This window comes from Brachionichthys hirsutus, chromosome 21 (genome assembly GCF_040956055.1).
Source record: "Brachionichthys hirsutus isolate HB-005 chromosome 21, CSIRO-AGI_Bhir_v1, whole genome shotgun sequence".
Classification (NCBI taxonomy): domain Eukaryota; kingdom Metazoa; phylum Chordata; class Actinopteri; order Lophiiformes; family Brachionichthyidae; genus Brachionichthys; species Brachionichthys hirsutus.
The window spans coordinates 4,408,474-4,432,456 of NC_090917.1; the positions used below are offsets into that span (position 1 = coordinate 4,408,474).

The window sequence follows — 23,983 nt, forward strand, 5'->3', positions numbered from 1 at the left end:
TTCAAATCCAGCTTGCAGCCTTTCTGTGAGGAGTTTGCATGTTCTCCCAGTGTCTGTGTGGGTTCGCTCTGGGTTCTCCGACTCCCTCCCGCCTCCAAAAAACATGACACTTAGGTGAATTGGTTACAAAAAATGCTCCATAGTGTGTGTGTGTGTGTGTGTGTGTGTGAATGACTGCCTATGTGTTGCCCTGCAATGAACTGGCGGCTTGTCCAGGGTGTACCCGATTACGGACACAGCGGTTAAGAAAATTAATTCACAACAAAAAAAAAAAAGTATCTGGAACCCAGATAAATAAATATAAATATGTTGTGCCCCAAGCGTAACCTTCCCATCAGCAAGTTGAAAATCAAGCAAGTACTTTTTTTGTGTAATCCTGCAGACAGAAAACCAAACCAAAGTGATCTCCTCTGTCCTCCAAAAGGCTCATTTCATCCTTGAATTCCCTGATCATCCACTCTACAAAGAGTTTGATCCCCTCCTTCCCACCACTTTTATTTTACACTTGTGCATCGTGAAAAGCAGTGTCTTTGAATAGTATCTGTTTTACCAGATGACAGACATGAGGGGTGACTATAAGGTTTGTAGTAAAAGTGGATGGAGATGACCCATAAAGAGGAGAATTGCTTTTGTAGCATTCTAGAAAGCACCTACAAGCCCATAAGGAATTGGGTAAAGTCATTGACACACATCTGCATCTCAATGACAGCTGAGTTTTGAATTAAAAATTAATCAAGGGCTTTATGCAGGATTTAGGAAACATTGTTCATGTTTTCAATCGACATGACTGTTATAATGGTGTAAATGCTGGGTCTCTAGTCTTTGGTAAGACAAAGGAAGGTATATCTGTCTTTTAGATTGTTTTGATGCTATTTTTATTGAACGTAAAGCACTTTCAGTTGCCTCAATGGAATGGGCCATGCAATAACAACTTGCTTTGCCTTCCAAGTCAGTGTCATCACAGGAAAGGGGCCACATTTGTGGCAGCTGTCCGCTATGTTGTTCTCAGGGGCTCATTGCCGGAAAAAGGTCCATCAAAACAACACTAGGGGAGGGTGCCTCGTCTTAAAGGATGGCGAAAACGTGGGCTGTCAAAGGCTGCTGCCGGTGGGCTTGAAAAGAGACCATTAGCAAGGTCTATCAACCCCGAGGTTGGTGATTTCCACCCTGACGAAACTGAACTTGTTTAATTCCACAGGCTCGAAATGTGGCCTGAAAGGCATACACAACAAGCTGTGCAGTCGATTTCAAAAGACTCTTTGCTCACTTGGATTTCGAGGCTGACAGAAACATGTAGGAGGAAACCCAGCAACCAAAACCCTGCAGAATCAGCAGGATGGACATGAGTAATAAGCATCAAACCAACGCGAATAACTCAGCTACTACTACTATCTAGGTAGCACCAACTGGCAAATGTGTGTGAGAAATCTGCTTTTTCTTGATACTGGGGAATAAATGAGTGAATGGCAAGCAGCTCTGTCGGCAGGTGGCTGATCTCAAGGGTAGTGGGGAGATCAAGAAAGAAGGGAAACAACTTTTAATAGTAAGGTGAGACTGCCACTAGGTTACATTCTTTATAATGCACCAGACACAACATTTGAAAAATAACACTATTCCCACAGCTTGGTGTAGTAAAATTATAGTCTGAGTTAAGAGCAGATATAAAATGCTCTGTTCTTGTTTCTGCAAGCTGCGAGTGTGATACAATCCAGAGGATTGGTCAGGTATGGGAAAGGTTGATTGATTAATAATCTATACTTTATTTCCCTTGAAGTCGTAAAGTGGTGTATTTTTTGAGGCTGATGTGCGAATGTGGCCTGACAGCCAACTCCGCCGTGTCAATGACAATCATCTTGTGTACGAGGAGGAAGGACACACACACGCACACACACGCTTTGGCTCTCGGGCTCTGAGGTTGTCATATGCTGTCAGTTTGATTAGGACTCAAACTATTATGGGAGCTTGACTCTTGTCAATGTTTATTCCTCACCTCAATTGACCTGAAAATCTTTCTTAAAAGTAAGCAGCATGAGCTTTGCTAACCTTTAAGCATAGTTTTAGTCTGTCAGCCTTTAACTTCAATGAGAACTTGAGGGTTACAATGTGAACCTTGGGTGTAAACTGCATTTATTATATTGGGTAGCATGAAGCAGTAAGTATCAGAGCAACCAATGTTGGATGGCTTTAAAGTCGAGTCGTTTACAATTTTACAGCACTTAGAGTGTTGAAGAATAGAAAGATATGAAATGTGAAAATGATCAGAATTCATCAATTTGGTTAGGTTGTTGCTGTTGTTCTGTCCACCTGTTTTTGTCCAGTTGTGAAACGTTAAAATGTATCCTGGTGAAATCAGTCCATGAAGTCATGCAAGTACAGAAGCAAACAAAACATAAACCCTCCCAATCTGTACTGGATGCAGGCATAATTCATTTGAGCTTGTCCTGCTGTGAGCAAAGGTCAACATGCTTCCAAAAGACAAGCTTTAATTTTGCAGGCATTTGCAAAGGTCCTAACTGCTGTAATGAAAAGCAATCTGAGACCCATTCACAGAATGAAATCACCAGTAGAAATGAAAAGTAAAACAGAATAGATGGTCTCTTTTTTCTCTGGTGCTATCATGCATATTAAGATAATACATGTTTAAATCACTGATGCATCTGCTGTCAGAAGCAGTTGTGCATTGGGAGCAAATTGACAGCCTTTTTGTTTGATGCAACATGTTTTAGGAATCGCCTCAGAATTTAAAACCCTCACGTTATTTTTATCCCGGTAAGGTTGATTAATTCATTGCTCACGTTGTCTCTCATGGCTGGAGGATAATATGTGCATCGCACGTCTATGAAAATGTATGTGTGAGTGAGGAAGGGTAGAGAAAATAAGGCTTAAAGGCAATGACAAATTTCCCCAAGTGTGTCTGGAGTAAAATATAATTTATATGTATGGTATATGTGTGCTTTTGTGTGCGTGTGCATGAAAAAGATCTCACCATAAACACTGAGAGGACACATTAGGCCCAGTTAGGCATGAATGCTCTACTGACACTGATAAGTGTACTGCATGTGTGCATAAGTGAATATGGAGGTAGTAAGGCACAAATGCACTGTTGACTTGTCACCATCTACAATGTGTGTGTGTGGTAAGGGATGAATGCTCTGCTGACTTGACTATTTTTTCTACAGCAACTTTGTGTCATTTACAAAGTGTAAATGTATGATGTGTGTTACTTTGTATAACAGCAACAGCTAAGTGCCAAGATGTAAATGCTGAATGGAAAACTTTCAGGTTTCCGTGTTTCAGATTAAGTCAAAGGCGTGTCCAACATTTTTAATCAATCAAAATATGGAAAACGCTGCACCACACACTGGCAAAAGAATATTCCCTGTACAGAACAGACTCACCGGCTCTGTCAGCTCCAGAACATTAGCCCTGTATGTGATGGGACTACAGTCACGAGTGTTTCCCACGAGCGCACAAGGTAGGAACATGGGACCCAAGTCATCACCGTCCAGTACATCTACTGTCAAAGTGGTGGTGGCGGTACGACGCTCACTTGGGTGGGGCGCCCGGTCCTTGAGGAGGAAAGACAACTTTCATGTTGATGTTGTATGACATTGCACTTTCTTCTTTGCATTTTTATACTCATATATTTGCATATAATATGTTTAAATCTTAGGTAGAAAGTGAGTGCAACTCAGTAAATCTGAGAGTTTTCAAATCAACAAAACTCTAGGAGTTTCACAATAGCTTTAAAATCTGTTGTCTGGTCTACTTACAATCTCCTCCCTTTACTATCCACTTCGAAAACTTTTTTTTTTTGTCAACATTAAAAAAGAAATCCATCCAAGAACAAGAAAACACACATATTTGCCACCTTTCCAGTAACTATATATATATATATATAAACAACATTTCCGCAGTTGCAAAACAGTAAAAAAATAATTTACAAAATCAACTTGCACAAAACATTTCTTTTTATTGTTATTATAAATAATACTTTAAATATAATACAGACACCACAGAATCTAAATATTTTGAAAGCTAAGAAAATTATTGAACATTATATATTTTCTTCTTCAGTGAAATGTTATGCGTTCTATGCAATTTTATGTTGTTGTTTTTTTAATTGTGTTTTCCATCTGTAAAAAGGAAAAATTCAACCATTCACAGTCGTCTATTTGGATTTTAGTGGAACCATAAAGCATCCAAAGGGAGCCCACACAGACATGTCGAGAATATGTTCAACACAGAAAGACCCAAGGTCTTTATTCAGAGTAAGTAATAAACTTTTTTTTTAACAATTCGTACCTCTGATGCCCTGTAACTTTGCCAGGGGAAAAAAAAAATGAATCAAAATATATGTACTGTATGTTTACAAAAACAATGACATTTTCTATAAAGATGAGGACCTTGTAAAGATCGTAGATATGATTGAAATTTTTGAATTTTAGTCGTTTTCACCGGCTGGTTGACTGGATTCCTAAGCTGACATTTAAAGTTAGTAATTTAATACTACTTTCGATACTCTCTCATTTGTATACACACTTTAAACCATTTGCGCCTGTCTTTGTGTAGATCAGCCTTCAGTGAAGTACCAGTACCATATACCGGCAATCCAATTGCCGGTATATAAAACGGTAACCGCTCAGCAATTTCAAAGAAAACACTTAATGGGCCTATACATCTGAATGAATGGTCATTCACTGCTGCTTTTTTCAGTATTAATTTCAAGATCATTGACTGCGCATTGTATGTGGTTGTTTTTATATCTGGATGTGCTTCATTCCTTTTTTTTTTTTTAGAAGAAATGGTTTTCTCTTCTAAAAAAAGTAATGTTTCAAACACTATATTCCAGTTTAAATAATAGACTGCAAGTTGTGAAGAACCTGGAAGAATACCTGGGACCTTCTTGCTCGGAGGCCACAGTGCTACCCACTTCACTACCATGCTGCCCTTGTTATTTTATATTGTGTATCCTGAGTTTGATAAGACAAATTATTTAACTAATTTCATTGATACATACAATAGCAGATGGGTGCCAAAGTCTTACAGACATAAATCACATGTACGTATGGGATTGATGGATGATAGCACAAAAATTCACCAGCTTGGTGATTTGGTCTTTCAAACCTACACAGACAAACAGCCAGAGAAACCTTCACATATAACAGATAAATGTCTCACGTTTGCCTGGATGATGACCAGGTACCGCGTTATCGCCTCATAGTTGAGCCTGTCTTTGAGAACAACAGCACCAAACAGCGTCAGCGGGATGTCAAATGTTCTGTTCGTCATCTGAAACAGGCACAGATGCACACAGGGTGAATGCGCATTTGGTGTTCCTTTATCAGACTAGAGAGAATAGGATTTCAAGTTGAGAGGTTTCACAGCCGAAGCTTGATGGACTTCGCTGAGATGGGCGATTGTCTAACAGAAACAAATCAGATTCAATAAGCTTTTAAGCTTGAATGTTTTTTTTCTTTTCATCCAAGTTTTTTCAACAGTTTCTAAATTGATGGGGGGCCAATAGAGTCTTTTCTCTGCTCGGCCCATGGGAGTTCATATCTTCAGCTCCTCAGTTTCTAGTAGCATGGCGTCTGGGTCTTTTCTCTTGGCAGAGATCATAGCTCTGTCGTGGCATGTTATTTCCTGGCTCTCCAGCTGAACAACCCCTGCATCGCTGAAAAGGATCTCACTCTGATAATATTTTCACCCGGTCTCCGCTCTCTGACTGTTTGCTTCCGAATTTCTCCATTCTCTCAGCTGCTAAATCTCTAAATGAAAAAAATGTCTGTGTGATAAATATCACTCTCCATAGACCAGTGTCTCCCAGCGGGATGATCTCCTGAATAATTTTAGAACATTGCATACCATAACAGATGGATGACCTACCGGGTCTTTTGGGTTGTATTGGATTGTGTACTCGATCTGTCCATTGGGACCATCATCAATGTCTGTTGCCCCGTTGTTCCCCCAGAAACCAGAGAAGATGGTGGTTCCTACCGGTGTCAGCTGAAAACCCAACAGTGACAAAGAATTCCAGAATCTGTCAATGTCAAATCTGCACACACTTTCATATTCTACCACTCTTGTAATGCAGCTCATAACCTGTGTTATTGGGTTTTATCTTTCTGATAGCATAGCACAGATTACTACTGTCCATGTGTGGCAGAGATTAGTGAAGGACACATGAAAAAAAAAAAAAAATTCACATGTGGGCTATAAACGATCCTAATTCCCTGCTGTCTCCACAAAACAAACAAGTTTTATGTTTATGGTGCTCAGATGGAGCGAGAGAAAGAAGATCATAATAATTAGCAGTTTGAATGCTTTTGTTTGCTCTGGAAGTGAAAACACAAGCAGCGCGGTTTGTCAATCTTGCAGTTCATCTACGGTCTGTGCCTCAGTCGCTCACTCAGACGCCATCGTGAATATTCGCTACACCTCATTTCTCCACTGAATACAAATTGTTCAATTAAAGTAGGGCAATGGTTTCTATGATGTGTGTGTGTGGGGGGGGGACAAACTTAAAAATCTTAGCAAGCATGATATCCATGATAGTTTTACTGCTGATAATATACATCTGTGAATCCACTCCTGCTGCTGCTGTTTTGCGATGTGTCTGTACTTATATGTTTTTTGTATCTTAGTCATTACTGTTACATGTAGTACGACTTCACCGATAAAAAATCCTAGTCTGTGAATCCTCATTGACAATGGGAATAAACACCTTCTAATTCTGATTCTGATTCTGATCCTCTAGAATCTGGATAATAGTTATAAGGGTCTGGAATGTGTATATAATTCCGAATGTACAAGATTTATAGTATAGTCACCGGTAGCTCAGAATGTGCACTGCATAAACTGTAAATTAATGGTGTTATTAATGTGAAAAAAGCATTGATTTAAATTTACATTTATCTAACAAAACATTTTGCATGCACAAATGCAACAAGCTAAGCAATTCCCTTCTCTAAAAGAAGCCACTTATTCCAAAATATATTCGGTTAGATATGTTAGGTATGCTGAAAATTCATGAGTGCAGATGAAAAGTGGGACTTTGCCAACTATAAATCACTGTGCTGTATTGTCTTTGACTCGGCGTCAAAGCAGAAGTCTAATATCGAGACAGCCTAGAAATCATTTGAAATCAAGATTAATTTAGCTACTGCACCAATGATTTGTCATGCATTATACTTGTCAACAGGGTTATCTGCCTCCCACTTACCCAACAATGGGCTTCAGCACAGCTCGTGCTGTCATTCGGCCACTTTTGGATGCGGCCCTAATGAAACAACTTCGCCATGACTCAGGCACCAGTGCCAACTCGCGAAATGAGTCACAAGGAACACCTTGTCTCCACAAACATGCACAGTGAACTCATGAATTGCGTTCCAGACTTTCTTATAAATAATCACTGTGCTTCTCTTAATCTGTCTGCCTCAGTTTCTTGAGCTCAATAATTGTTAGTAATAGACAACTAAAAGTGGCCTTAATGCAGATAAAGACGAATGACGCCATACTCATGCGAGTCAGGCTTGCAAAATTAAATCCTCTATTACATGATTCGAGTTTTGCGGTCAATAGAAGTGAATTAATCTGTAGCTTTCTGCATAATGAGTAGATAGACTTTCACTCAAATGGTAATCACTGCCAATATAATAATAGATGAATTAACTTTTTCTTCAGCGACATCTACCTCAACCTGGCCCAGGAATCATGTTTTGCGGTTGTATTATTTTTTCCTTCCCTGTGCATCCCCTAAATGCGGTGGTGGTTGCTGAATGGAGGGAATTATTGCAGCAGGAGTAATGAGAATCTGGAGAGCTGTAAAAGGTGGCGGGTACAGAGGAGAAGGAAAGACAACCAGAAATATATAGAGTGTGGCACAGGAAAGGTGGAGAGGTTGAGAAAATGTGACATAATGAAGAGCTAGTGGAGATGAGGAGGCATGGGGGAGGGGCTACAAACACAGAGAAGAGAGAGACAGAGAAGAGAGAGATGGGCCAAGAGAGGAAGAGAGAGGCTGAGAAGGCAGATTTAGTTGGACAGCCTGTGGAAGACTGCATAATGAGATATTCTACAGGGTATGCCTGGGTCTGTGCTGGCAGCAAGCTGCCTGTATCCTTTAGTTTAAATCTAAACCTCTTTTACTTCCATTCTGCTTCCCCAGACTCTGGAGGACACACAAAGGTATCTTCAAGACAATTTTGGAAGCCTCTAAAAAACAGATTTTAGTTCCCTTCTTGGCGTCCCAAAAAGTGTATCTACCTGCATCTGCCTGCAGTAATTTCCATTAACGTTTGTCTGACAGCAAAACATCTTTGACAGTCCTATGTGGTGGATATTTGTATTTTATTTTAAAGAATATTGCAGTATGCACCTATATCGGGGTACGGTTCTCAGGTCACTGCAATGCAGATGACCGGAACGCTGCATTGCCAGACCCATGCATGACCCTCACAGCAGCATGGGAAAAGATCTGCACAGAACAACTGATCTATTGTGCTCATTCTGGACTGGACTGTGGCCCTCTCCTGCATCCTGGGTTTACCACCATGAAAGACACCTGCACCGTCGTATGTGAGGTTTTGCACATTTATATATATGTGTGTGTGTTTGTGTTTGTGTATGTGTTTACCTCACTGATGGCAACATAGTATCTCGGCTGTTGGAAATGTGGTGAGTTGTCATTCCGGTCTCGAACAACGATGCGGACTTCATGTAAAATCACAGTGCCGACTAGCTCATTGGTACATTGAACCTGAACCACAATGGACTGAATATACGAGGGAGGCTGTGGGGGGAAGAGAGAGAGATATGATATAGAGTTAAACAGAAAAGCTACAAATGTACATCAGTGATGAACAATTAACAAGAAATTAAAACAAAATGAAGCTATTGCACAGTCAATTACAGCATCTTGTTTGGCACTTTCATGTCAAATCGGCCTTTCAAGAGCATCTGCTGAGTTGCTTGAAAGCTGGCTGGTGGTATTTCAGTTTAGCTGGCATTGAAAACTAATATTAAAAAGCTCTGAAAATGTGTTTCTGCACATTTATCCTTAGAAGTCGAGTCGAGATGTTGAAAAGCTACTATCTCCATCTGCTGAAAAAACATCACATTAAATGTGCTATGAATCTGAAAAGATCAGTGGTGCATGTCTGCTCGGTGACAGACCAGACTCTTCTCTCTGTATGTCAAGAAGTCAAACCATGAAAATTCATAACCATCAAAATAGAGTGTGAGAGAAGGAAGAAACTATGATATAAAAAAAAAATACTAGAGTAAACTAAAACGGTTGCCTTACGTCTCTATCCAGAACCCGTCCGGTGCTGTTAAGGTAAAGTGCTTGTTTAGAAGGGTCAAGGATCACCCAGTGATTGTAGTTATCTCTTAAAGATAGAGCGATGGTACGATCTGGACCCTCAGCCACGCCATTTATCTGCATGTTCTCCACCAGTAACGTTCCTGAGGACACAATAAAAGCACAAACCTTAACCCATGGGTTAAAGAGAGACGTGGAGAATGGAGAATTATTCAAACAAGTCATAGAAGAAGCAAATTAAATAAACTATTCTGCATATTATATTACACAGAACATGTACTGTAAATTAAAGAAGTTTATTTTAGAATATGAGAAAGAAAGAGAGCGATAATGTTAATAATAAGTGACAGATGATTAAATAATGAAGGAGGCAAGCATGATTGTGTTTCCTTACTGACGTCCGTACCCTCCACATGCTGGGGAAAACACAAAACAACAATGTGAATGCGCATATGCTCGATTGTTTCACGTGTGATCTGCCAGCAATAAATTGGGCCATGGCCTTCTGTGCTACCACGGAAACCATGACAACCTATTATTTGATTCGGTGATGTAAAATAATGAAATTGGCTTTTTCATTTGGAAAACGGGATAGAAAAGGGGACTCAGAAGAGCTTCATCCTTCACCAACTTTTGGCTATCTCTCATCTGGTTTAATGCTCCTGCCATGCAAAGTCCCCTAAGATAAATGAATGAATGAATGGAGAGAGATTAAACCCCAGTGTAACTGCCTAATTTATACTCTAGATAATATAAATGTCTTCTTTTCACAGTGACCTTCCTTTATAAGATGTGTGACTGAATACTGCAATCAGCAGCCCCTGATTAAATTGACCCTTGCGTTAAAGCACACAGGCAGAAGTAGTGGAAGCTGTGATCAAGTGAAGCAGCACAAAGATCAGAGGGAAGGTAAAGGTTAAAGAAAAACGAAGTCGATTATGTAGAAAGAAGCCTGAGAAGCAGACGGAGGTGAGGTGTGTCAACATAAAGAGGAAAGAAAATGAGGATTGTCATGGGGCATTAATATAATATTTACAGCTCATTAGCTTAGCTGCATTTGGTGACACTGATTTTTATATGAATGGTGGCAGTGAGGCACGAATCACAGACTGAGAAGTCTAAAATCACTTCTTGCTGTCGTTTTCGATGCCAGTGAGGAAATGAAAATGCTTTTTTTTTTTTACAATCTGATCTGTTATATTTCAGTCACAAACATGCTCTATGTGAGTTTAGGGCTGTTAAACACTATTATACACTATTACTGTCAAGAACGCTGAAGATGGCATGGAGTCAAGATGCAGAGGCACACACTGACAGCGGAGCAACAGAAAAAGGCTCGGTACACGGAAAGGCAGTCCAAACTAGCAAAGGTATCCAAATCAGCAGGCACAAGGCGAGTTCCGAAAAACAAAGGCTTGACAACAAGGCTATTGCTTGAACGTGACTAAGGTACAACAAACTGGCAGAGGACCGAAGACAGGGGGAGGGATAAGAAGGCGTGATGACGAAGGGAATGAGGAGCAGGTGTGACAACGAGCGGGAAAGAGGTCAGACACTTTCATCAGTGACCTCAACAACGACTTAAGCTTGTTAAAGTTTGACCTAGTTTGTCCTTGTGCACTGTAAAACATTATATGGTAGTTAAGCTATACTAGTGAAGCTGAGCACATTTTTAACTCTAATAGTGTTAAGGGAAAATATGCTTAATAACAACACGCAATTTGATCTGCTTATATTGCATGTTTTATCTGATACGCAAGACATGTAATGCTTATTGTGAGCATTCTAATATTGTGAAAACCCCCACTGAAGTGGAGGGTAGTGTTGTTGTTCCATTTTGCACATGATTATGTGTGTTTGTCCTTCCCACAACCATCCACTCATTCTAAACACTTTTTAACTTGGAATTCTTACAATCATATTCCCTCATTCCAATATATCTTCTTTTATGACATCTCCCTGAGGAAACAACCCCAAACATGTGTATCTTGTTACCCTCTGTCACCCCTCCCTCACTCTTTTTTCCTTTCCTCAAGTCCCTGCCAACACAAACATAATCACCCTAAAGCAAGACTCTCTATTAAATCTGTAACACTACTTCACAGCCAAAGAGCAATACATGACATTATGCATACAAACATCCCAGTAATAAATTAATTTTCAACAGCCCTGTTAGGATGGTTACTGCACAAACAGGCAGGCACATACACAGAATGTTGCCTACACAATGAACGCATCGCCACAATCCTAGACCAACCATGCAATTGACATAGCTTAAGACTATGGCCCAAAATGTAGCCGCAAGATAGAGGTATGGCCTTGCACCAAACACCTCTCGGGATTTAAATTAAATATTTACAACCAGCATTCGCCTCAAAAAAATAGCCCAGAACTGACATGAACTATTTGGTATTTCCATGAAGGAACTTTTCATCTTACTGATGCACATACAATATTCACGCATCGTTAAGCATCTGCCAGAAAACTGTCATTCTAAGTAGGGTTGGTGTATAATTAATATAGCAACCAAACAACATTTCAATATTTTATTAGCGAATAAGAGTGTCATTATTTTTGAAAGGATGATGTAAGAAATTGAATCTGAATATGAATGAGAGGAGTCCTACATGTGCTCACCAGCTCCAGGCTGATGTTCATATCCAGTAAACCATTCCAAATTAAATATTAATCTGAAGAAGACAGTAAAAGTGAAAACTAAGAGAAATAAGAAGTGGAAGGCTTAATAGGAATCATTAAGTCGTCTATTAACAGCTATTCATTCCAGTTATGAAGATGTAAGATGTGGTTGTACTTTTCTGCAAGGTGCTGCTATGCTTGCTTTTTTCTGACAGGTTTTCCTGCCACTGATAAATTGACTGTAGATTAGCGACAGGAGAATTAATTAATCACACACACACACCAATTTCACATTTCTTCTCCCATAAAATTTCATCATATGATCATCAGACATCAGTAAAAAGTATTCTTCATCAAACTCTCATTTGTCATAACTTGTTGCAGAATAGTATAGGTTGCTCATACTTGATGACACAGATCTGGTGAAAATAATAATGTTCGACCACTTGAGAAAAAACAAGCTGCAATTATTCCAGAAGTCACAGTAGGTCACAGTATGGCTGACTGGCTTTGAGGATTTATATTGAATGCATTTGGGCTTGTTGAATCCATAAGCATCTCAGTTTTCCAGTTTAGGGACAACATTATTTAGCAATATTCAAATACAACATTAAACTAGAATGGCATGCTTCACACTCCTGCAGGTTATTTAGTTTTCAAGTGGCATGCCTGGAAAAAAAGAAGAAAATGGTTCAACCATGTCCCCTTAAGGACTAAATATGATGACAGTAGTATCATCATATTATTGATAATTTATTAAACTTCATAAAATGAATTCATTCACCTTCATAACTCAAGACATTCTAGGATATGTGCATGATTTCTATAACTCCAGCTAAACAAATTGCCTATTTCTACCAATATCACCAATCTATGTGAATAACCTAGCTAAATGGTCAAATGCAAGATCCTCATATAATTTTTGATTTAGCTTGAATAGAATGACCTTATGTCTTATCTTGTAGGAAAGCGATCAGACTCCAACATGAGAATATTAATGAGATTAAATGCCACGCCAATCAACAGCTGCTGAAGGGTGCAGATCTTTTAACAGCATTTAACATTCCTAAAAAGGAGCATTAAAGGACACATTAAAGGACATTGAGCTGAATTATGATCAACATTCCAGGAGAGAATGAACAAGTTGAACACATTACCATTGGGACTTTCTTCCTCGATGGCAACAATTGTAGCAGGAGGACCGGTTCGAGACAGTTTACATTCTATTAGGATGAAAAGTAAACAGAAAAGTGGAGTTAACTTTGTGTTCAAGGTTCTCACTGTTAAAAACTTCAGAAAAACCTGAATTCAAATGTACAGTGTGTGGGTGTTATTTAGCGTTACTGAAAGGTACGTAAAAGTGAGGTGGAGTGGATAAAGTCTCTGAAGTGTCAGGAAACAGAAAGGTTGGTTCTCCAGTAAGCAAAGAGAATTTCATTAGATGTAGCAGAAAAAGAAGTGAGCTAAAGGAGCAGCAATTAGCTCGGTTCATAAACTAGCACAGTGAACACGGTTCTTACCCTCATATTGCCAGTCTGCGGTTTGAGACACTCCACCAGGAAGGGGTACAGAGGATGAAGGTAGCAGCCGAAGGGAGGAAAGAAGGAAGGAAGGAAGACGAAAAAAAGCACAGGGAAACTCATGAAAGATTAGAATTGACCTTCAGAGCAATGCAAGGCAAGATATAACATGTAGAGGGGGGGTGGAGGGGCGTGGAGAGGAGGCACACATGAAGTGCTGCAAATGGTTTTGAAGTTTTGAAAAAGGGGTGAGCAGAGTAAATAAGAAATGTGTTGTGAGGTGTGTGTTTGTGTGTGTTGTGCACAGAATACAAACGTTGATAGAGCTTATCGCTACACCATTTTCCAGCTCTACTCACCGTGACCAAAAATATACCGATCCAGATGAAAAAAATATAAATGAAATGAAAGAATTTTCCTTTATCATTCTGTCCATTCACCAAAAAAAAAGCAGCATTATTGTAAAGCCTTTGAGGATGGTTGGGGAAAAAAGAAGTCTCTCTCTCTCTCTCGCTCTCGCTCTCTGCCTCCACAATTAAGCATTACAACGGTGTGGCATCATACTCCATCTCAGGGTTTATTGATATTTTATTTCACTTCTATGGGCTATGGGCAACTTTATTGAACTTTCCCAAGTGGGTGAATTGACATTTCGGCAACACAAACACTCTTGAAATTTGAAATCTTGTTGCAACTTCAGCTTCATTGCCCTTCCAAGTTATAATTCCACATTCGCTGTGGACTGCGGCGGTTGTGCTAACATGCTAGCTACCTGACAATGCTGCAATACTGTGAATCAATAGAAAAGGCTTTGAGAGAATTCCCATGTTCTTTATTTACATGTTTTCCAAAGGTGTCAGACTGTTGATTCATATGTAGTTATGTTTGATGTGCTTGTCTCTGAGTGGTTTCAGCTGAACTATCTGACAAGAGAGTAAATGGTAATCATGTGCATTCTTGTCGATGCCAAATATTGTAAGCAAAACACTGTTGGCACTAAACAATTTGCAAATACAATTATTGATAATAAAGAACCCGAACTTAATGTCTGTACCATTTATGTTGCACATTGTACATTTAGTTCCTGTCTCTGTGCAAGTTCTGCTACCAATCAAAAAAAGAGTTGTTAATCAAATGAGTGGGATTTGGATTATCATTAGCTTCCCAGTCACATTCATAGTCTGATTGCTTTCGGCCATCACTCCATGTCTCAACGGCGGCAAGTATGTGACCCTTTTACCCTTCTGCAATTTTCTCTAATACAGGCAGATCCCAGATCAGCAATGCAAAAAGATGCACATTTACTGTGGAACAATAGTTACTACCGGTAGTTACATCACACCACTGTGTTTGTGTGTGTGTGTGTGTGTGTGAGCAGCATGTGACAGATGTATATCCCCTGCATGACTTCCTTCATATTCCTCAATGAAAGCTGACGCCCCTCATCTATTACTAACCAGCCATTTGTTCTCTGTGGGGCATCTCTGTCTGTTTCTCCCCCTTGGTCTCCTCTCATCTGCCTGCCTCTCGCCACCCGTCAGCCCAACTTCCCACTCAATTGATAAAAAATAAATGGGATGAAACAGTAAACACGCCCCCCCCCCCCCCATTTTAATCTGTGATGACGGATGAACACGATGATATACCAAAATTAACTGAACTTTTTTTTTGGGGGGGGGGGGGGGATCTGCGCACCTCAAGCAGGTATGCAAATACAATTGTTTTGTTTAATTTAAACAAATTTAATGTATTTGCATGGAAGCACGGAGATCAAATTAATTAATTTGCCAGGTATTTCTAAGTCCTAAATTTCATGCATGAAATCATTTCCCTCCTCTGTACAACTCAGGCAAAAGAAGACCCCGCTAGGGAGGACAACTGAATTGCATAGAGATGCAAATTATCTGCTCTTCTTTCAAACAGGTCACAGCCATATTTCTTCAGTCAAGTACACTTTTTTTGTCGGATATATTCAATGAAAGGGACTATGTGTTCTCTTTCATCCAGGTGTTTGAGACTGTACTGCCAATGCATTTCTTCCCTCATCTGTATGCACTTGTCTTCCTGTGAACCTTCACTTTTTTGTCTTTAAGTATGCACACGTACTCCAAGCCTAAGTTTTTTGGAAAGAAATAATCACCAAAATGACTTTGTGCATGAGCAAGTAAATAAATCCTTCTAATGCCGGATTTCTATCACGGTGATAAAAAGTTCACTGGAGAGCTTTATAAGCAGAATGAGTATTGAAGGTGTAGAAAAAGAAAACTAAAACACAATATAACTCCCCTTCATTCAGACAATATCACAGGTGATCAATGAGCAAAGCTTAATCCATTTTACCATCCACCCAGGGTCACCACATTTAAATCTGAGTGTACACTATCTGGTTCAATATTTTGATTATTTACTATTTAAATCCTTTCCACGAATAGATGGCCGGAAGAGTAAACAGGTATGGGTTGCCCGGCAACAGAAAAATGTCCCCTTGAAGAACAAAGTCGACTCAGACAGGAGTGACTGTCTCTGCAGCTGAAGCCTGCAGCGTTCACCAGAGACCCAAAACAGGGTTGAAGAACTGTTGTTCAGTAGATACAGGAAAAGCAGCTTACCAATGGTCTCCATGACACACACACACACACACACACACTGCTTAGGAGTCGTTTCTCTAAGACACGGCTCCATATGCACCTTCACACCACTTTACACATTTTCCACAGTCAAACCTGTGCGCCAGACTGCAGGTGCACATTGAGACACGCTAGGGTTACCATAAAATATGCATGCTGACACTCTGACTCAGTGGAGCACCTGGCCTTTGTGTGTGTTTCTTTTTTGCTGGTAACCACTGGATACGCAGAACAAGTGACACCACAGAACAAAAATCCTACCACATTGCCGACAAAAAACACAAGCACATGATGTTATTCATGTAACGTTCAATGTCACAATGTTAAGGGAAGAGTTTGAGATTCCTCAGGCCCATGTTTGTGTTCAAATTGTTGTTTTTTTACACTTGGAGTCTTGTACCGATTAGAGAAACAAGATTTTAAGCAGTGAGCTTTAGAGTTACGGTTCAGACAAACCAAGGCGTGTTGTTTCTCAGTTTTTATGCCAGCCTAAGATATGCTTATCTGAATTTGTTATATTCTCTGCAAGAAATCTGAGGATTTACATGCATTTGAGTCTCGAAGAGTATCACAGCAATGTGATATAGTGGGGAAATAATGTGTAGAAAATTCGAGAGAAAGTAACGAAATGGAAATACGTCGGGAAACATTTTTTTTATCATGACTGCAAAATGCATAATCTAATGAGAAATTACTAGTGTGTCTGCAGAGGTTTTATCCGTGGCAGAGAATCAGAAGGCATGGACTGGCAGCCAGCATTGGAAAGCTGAGGATGTTTTCTTCTCAAACGACAGTGAAGAATACCACAGGCATTGGAGCCATCAGACTGGCCTGCTTCCACTGAAAATATTGACTCGTTTCATCTGATGAATTTCCAGACAGGCCTAGCAGGCAGTCCTGCTGCTATGATTAGGATGTTCTGTATTCTCCTGGGGGCGAGACGGGTGAAATGATGTTGGCCATGTCAAACAAACAAGCTTAAATAAATTGTTTGAGAACTTGTTGTATTTTGCTGCATGGCTAAGAGTTGGGTGGAAAGATGGATGGCACTCTCATGTTTGTACTGTACGACACAGCAGCCAATTAGTTTAGCTTAACATCGACACTGAGAACATGACGAAAAAGGCTTTTCAGGCTCTGGTTATTTGTAGCAAAATTATCCATCCAGCAACAGTAAAGTTCCATATGTATTGTATTAATTTCATATAAAACTATCAATGGTAGCGTCTAAAAAAAAGTATGATGATATTCCATGGTATTCTGCAGGGGTTAATTACAAATTGTGTCTTTTTGATATCATGTATGCAGAGCCTCTTTGAGAAAATTTAGTAATTCAAATCACATTATTAAAAGAGTGAAAACATATATTAATTCTAGTAATTGTTTTCATCAATTTTAACATTACGCTGCTTCCCGTCTGGTCTCAAAACACAGGTCAGGGTGCAATTCGGACTTCAAAATACAAACGTCTGCAACTGGACTGACTGGCTGGTGCACATTCTAAACTTCTAAAAATAATCTGAGGGATATTTCAAATGAGAGGATTCAGAGATAGGGTAGTAAATGGTTGAAATTCAGAAGCAGACAGAAAGATTGATTTAGATTTTTTTTTTAACATCCATTTCAAGCTTCCATCAGCATGTACACCAATCCACACCTTTCCCCCGGGTCTAATTCCTCTCTGCCTGTCCACCCCTACCCAACCAGTATGTCGTTCATCCGTCATCCATTCATCTATCCATCCATCTCCCATCTGATCCATTCATCCATGGAGGACATTGTGGAGCAGACTACACAGGGGGACAAGGGATGAGAAAAAAGGGGAGGACAGGCAGTGGCTAGAGTGGAAGAAAAAACAGAGAGATGCAAAAAGAGGAGTTTGGAGAGGAGAGACTGTGCGACCTTGTTTTAGATTGATGTATCCCTGGAGAGAACCGACTGTATAGCCACACAGGCACACACACTCAGGCTCAGAGCTGGAGGGATCACCACTTTGTCTCTATACTGGCGTATCCATTATCCCGACGCTTTCTCAGTCTAGGCTAGGGTGTCATGTCTGTTCCAGCCATTTGCAGGGTGGAACACAGCTGGCAGAGGTAGTGGTAATCTGATGGTAGCTGTTCTGAGGACACATTTTGGAATACATAAACACCTCTTTGTTTACCCCCAAATGCTCTGATGGCAGCCATGTAACAGATTTAGGACTCGCTGCAGCTCTTTTTGCTTAGCATAGCTTGGATTTTGAAAAGCAAAGGAAAGATTTAAAAGGAAAAGTCTGACTTTTTTGGGTGAATGAATTTGCTTTCTTGCTTTTTTTCTTGAAAGAGATGAGATCACGCGCTTATGTTTAAAGGCACCCTCTGGAATATAAGACAATTTTATAGCCATTCACACACACAACTGTACAAACAAAATTCTTCTTTCCATTTTGTGTAAAGACAATATGATGACTTGTGGTAAGCCATAAGGTGGTTGCCTGAATTTATTTTTAGTTATTTATTTTTGTTATCAGGGTAGGCAATATAGTTCAGTAGCTCCTGGCATAAAACTTTGTGAACATTTGTTGTTGGTTTTTTGTTATTTAGTATTGGAACAACGGCCAACTTAAATCAGAATGTCATCGTAATACAGAAACACTGTTTTTGGTGTATAGAATTGGTCCCTGATTTATGCACAGATGCCTTTATGCTGATGGTTTCATGCAATTTGTGTGAATTGTGGTGATACCCGATGTGCCAAGATTCACAGCAACATTTAAGTTTAGACAAGGAAAGCAAAATGCAATATATATATATATATATACTGTATACGTATATAGGTTTGTAAAACTTTACAAACTGGAAGTCTGGCTGCATACATTTGGTACAAATAATGACAGAGGCTCTTCAGTATAAATTCATGTATTCTCAAGGTTTTGGTATATTTTATTGGCTTAGTGCAATAAAAAAAGAAAAGAAAAGTTGGGGTCCTTCATTTGGAATGTATAAATCATGAGCACAAAGAGGGGCACTGAGCTTCAAGAGGAAGCAAGGATGGCAGACCAAAAGTCACAATAAATGTGAGATTGGAAACAAAGTTATATAAAGAAATAGCAATATAAACTACTAGTGTGCCTCGGAGATGGCGGTAAAGCGTGGGATGACGGGGACCAATCAAATGTGGCAGACAGAAGCAAAAATAAAACAGGATTAAGAGGGATAAAGTAAACTTCATCACCTTGAAAACTGCAACTACACCCAGAGCCACATGACACATGCTGACATAGGCACAGAACAATCTGCAGTCCATGACATCTCACGGGCAAAATTCACATATACAATGTAGCACATTTGTCACTCACAAACACAGAAGCATAAGGGATGTACACAATAACACAATACCCTGTCCCGAATGCAAACATTTAAAAGGTTGCTGTTTTGACTGCAAGATGTTTTAACCAGCAAGTGGCAATCAACTCTCAAGTTTGTGCAGTTTGAGTTTCTTTCTCACAATTTTAATTTCAAACACTCTATTTCTACAGAAATTCACAGAATGTGCAACAAATTATTATTATTATTATTATTAATATTCTAACATAATTGATCTTGTATCATGTTTTATCACCATGTAGTGATTAGACATATTTTCTGACCCCAGATAAGGAGAAAAAGGTCATTTTATGTAACTATTCCATATAAAGGTAGAAGTAAATAAAACACATAATTATGTGTTGACATTTTACATTGGAATGGAAACCTGGTGAGTTTCTCTAGTAGCAGATTCTTCCTGCTCATGGTAGATGGTGGAAATTGTGCCTTGCAGGTTACCTGTTTATTCATATCCTTCTTCTTAATACAGAGAGACCTACATAGCTGTGAGTCCATTCAGAGTGACAATATAGTGAAGTGCTAGTAAGTAGAAATTGGTTTGGGCAAGAGTCTCAGACACCCTGCCAAATGGAATCCTACTGTAGAAGGCAAACACATTTATCACTGTAATGATGGCGCAAGGTAAAAAGTTAATTGTTGAAGATGGCATGGCTTGCACTGCATAGACAATTGCAGTTTTCACTTCACCTGTTCGAATTGATTAACTTGATTTCACCTTTGACCAATGTACTACCAAGAACGCACAGAAAAGTACCGTCCACATTGCAATGCAAAGGGGTCAAGTCATAGCTAATCAATGACTAATGACAGGTACCAAATTTGATGGCAGTCTATTCAATAATTGATGACAGTGATATTGGATTTTTGCAGGTTTCTGCTATGTCACTACTTTCCATCTCATTTTGAACAATTTCCTACCCCCTAATTGTAGAGTCCACAAAGCCTCTCTTGTATTTTGATGCCAACTCTTACCGCAATTTTCCTCCTTCAACTGCCTAAGGGGGTTGGAACACATCTCAAAATGACCCCCTGCCTCATGGAAATTCAGAGTATATATATATATATATATATATATATATATATACGGTGTGATGTGCTAGTTTTGGTGACGTTAGTGAAGCTGGTGATGGAAATAAGCTGATCATCTCTGCATTATTTATTCATTTTACTGAGAATAAAGCAAGTATTATGATAATAATATGAGAAATATATGTCTCAAGTCAGAATTCTGAGAACTGTAGCAGAACCATATGGACATTAAAGTCACAAAAAAAAAAGTACTTTTCACACAGAAAAAGACTAAAATGCTCACTATGCTTGAAGTGAAATAGTCTGATTTAAAATCCTAGCTGAGAAAACGTGATTGAACTCTGAATTATAAAATAAAAACAAAGACAAAAAGATAAGAAAAGGAACACATCTAGAGCCTTTACCTTCTGTGTCTTGGCCAAAACACATAGAAAGCAGCAGCAGAAAAAGGACTCCTGTTCCCATCACGCTTGACCGTTTGATCCGGCCCCATGACAGCGGCCCCATTGAGTGTGTTTTAACCATCTTCACCACCATGCTTCACAAGGCATCCCACTGCAGACAGGAGGAACAGCAAAACACAAACACAGGTCAGTCACCATCGCACACACCTCATTTTTAACTGCACCGTGCACAACACCGAAGTCATTCTCAGGTAGCCTTCTTCCCGTGATGGCTGTGGTACCTGGACTTCAGTGGAAATTCTGTAGTGCAGTTTAGCATACTCACAAGGTGGCATCTACCAATGAGAAGCAAAGCAGAAGTTATAGAGTCAGTTTGATGTTGCAGAACTGCACGCACGCCCCCGTCCTGCTCCCACAGAACTAAGCTTTGAGTGAAAACATACTTTTCATATTGATAGCACGCTCAATTACTTCCCTAAGGTGGGATGCTCTGACAATATAAAAGTCAGGTAGCATTTAATTTGCAATTTGCAGCTGTATTTCACGGCTCAATGTTGCAGATGTGAAAACGTTGATCGATAAACGTTGTGCTTGTGCATTAAAGTGAATGATCATTTCACAGGCATGGCTACTCTGGTGGAAAATATGGAAGCTAAAAAACACACAAAATTACGTAAACCTGTGTTTGACAATGGGATAAGAAATATGTTGTGCAGTAATATAATATCAGATCAACAACATCCCAGATTTTCTAACTGAAAACTGACAGACCTGAGGAAAAATTGTACATTTGGAAAGATTGCCATGTTGATGAGAGAATTAAATACACTAAGCTGAGACTAAGCGAGAAAAGCTTTGTTTGTATATCATTTAGATTGACAGAGACTTTATTTTTATATGCGGAGCTGAGTAGAACGTGGAGTTCTCAGAAGCTTTTGAGTAAGGTCTGAGCCCGAGTGTAGGAATCTATACAAATGTGATTGCTTTGCGGCAATGATGCCCACATCTGTCTATAGTCTCAATATTGTCCACTTACTTGCTCACACATCTAAAGTGAGTTTAGATGGCCTGGACAAAAAGCCTCATCTCGCTCTTCAACACAGACACCGAAGTGATAACACTCATCTAGATGTGGCTTTATGGGAGTGTTGGATGGAATGAAGCGTGTAGTCACACACTGCAGCTCCATCAACGTTCCATGCCAGTCTGGATCTAAACGTCTGGTTACAAAGTTGGTGAATTTCAGGCTCCCTTCTCCTGTGATCATCCTGATTCTCCTCACCTTTTTATATTTTATCTACATTCTCCTAAATTAAATGAACCTGGAATTTAACTGAGCTGCTCCTTTTCAGTATGGAACAACATGCACTGCTTCCGCTGTAGCAAATATCTGCTGGCAGATTTAATTAGAACTGATTCACGGAGTTCCCACGCCAGAGATTACCTTGACAGAGTCAGATCACTATTGCCTCACCCCCTGAATGGAGATTGAGTTAGCTGACAATTAAAAATGTAATTGTGATATTTTACCAAACCCCAGAGGTAAAATCCAATAGTCACAGGGGTTTTAGAGCTTCATTTGAGGGATACACTTTGACTCACGTTACCACGGTGCTGCCTTCAACTGCCCTTAATTGACTTTAACATATTTAACTCTGGCGCGTCATTCCATCCATAACAGCGTGTAGGTGTGGTAGACTGTGATCAAGATGCAACAGAGTGGATGGAGGACTTCTGATGCTTTCAATCAAATTTGAACTTGTTTTCAAAATATGTATCATACCGTATTAGTCATATATTTGCAAGATTACAGCATGGCGTCACAAAACCCAAACTGAATTGTGCAATCATGAATGCTGTAAAAATAAATTACAAGCATTCAGATACTGTGAGAAATTTTGCAGAAACTGAATTGGTTACACTTTCACAGTCAGGGCCGGGACTTCTACTTCTGTTCTCAGAATACCATCAACCTGTTTGCCTGCAGAAAGGCACAATGCTGATAATTCCACTCGACCTCCTCTGCCACGTCCATGACAGGATATTGCATCTATTATTCGCTGTAATTGTGTGTGAACTGCCTCTTTAAGGATGATCTCATGCTGGAGGTATTCGCCAACCGGAGTATATGCATTACGGTGAGGACTGCATGATATTATGGAACAAATCACATTCTGTGTTCATGAAGGAACCAAAGAAAGGTCAATTATTTTTTTGTTACAAGGCAAACCTGCGTATGAGATTTATGGTGGCTGTAAAATCCTGTACTATCACACTGCACTTTCTGTAAGCCGCGCTGAACTGGTTCCTTGGTCAGACGTGTAGTGATTAAAAACTATCCTTATTTTCCTGAATTGCTATCTTCTTAGGGATTGGTGAAGCGTGCTATGTATTACTGTGTGCATATTTTCATCTGCAAGGTCAACCACTGCTAAACCAAAAGTTGTATTGAAGTAAAACATTATGACCCAACAAAAATCTGCATTGCCATCAAAATACAACCAGATAACAATATTCATTCCATTTTTTCAACTGCATAATCCATAACTCGTGCCTATCCCAGTAGTCTTTTGGCAAGAAGTAGGGTATAGCCTGGACAAGCCACCACACACGCGCTCACACCTACGGACAATTTAGTGTAACCAATTCACTTAAGTTGCATGTTTTTTGGAAGACAGAGAACCAGGAGAGAACCCATGCAGACGCCTGAATGGATTAGAACCTACAACCTTCTTCCGAGGCAGCAGTGCTACCGCTATGCCACCGTGCTGCCTCAGATAGCAATACATCATAGATTATCAAGTCATATAAAAATCACATGCAGAATTGAATAATTTTAGGAAAAAAGCAAACCCTGAATACCAATGCAGACCATGTTACCTCATGCATTTGGATGCATGTATCGTATATAACTGTCAGACATCTGAATCGATTCACACATTCTTTTTGAATTGGCCCTAATGTCAATGGGCAGAGTTGCTTGCTCATGTTTGATTCCCTGGTAAAGTTCACAAAGCACAGTGGCACACAAAAGCAGGACACGCTATAATTGCCAGTAACCAGGATAAAATGT

At 39.6% G+C, this 23,983-nt stretch overlaps 1 protein-coding gene across 1 annotated transcript in view; it reads right to left on the reverse strand.

Annotated features, from left to right (window-relative positions):
- The window catches only part of LOC137910506 (protocadherin-15-like), an 87,289-nt gene extending 66,246 nt beyond the window's left edge, over positions 1-21,043 (reverse strand). The window contains exons 1-8 of the mRNA XM_068754942.1: positions 20,911-21,043; positions 13,483-13,497; positions 13,120-13,185; positions 9,308-9,468; positions 8,639-8,794; positions 5,890-6,009; positions 5,182-5,292; positions 3,399-3,569 (exon numbers count right to left, since the gene is read on the reverse strand). Of these exons, the coding sequence (XP_068611043.1) occupies positions 3,399-3,569; positions 5,182-5,292; positions 5,890-6,009; positions 8,639-8,794; positions 9,308-9,468; positions 13,120-13,185; positions 13,483-13,497; positions 20,911-21,043 (933 nt within the window). The remainder of the gene's footprint in view (positions 1-3,398; positions 3,570-5,181; positions 5,293-5,889; positions 6,010-8,638; positions 8,795-9,307; positions 9,469-13,119; positions 13,186-13,482; positions 13,498-20,910) is intronic.
- Between the last annotated feature and the right edge of the window lie 2,940 nt (positions 21,044-23,983).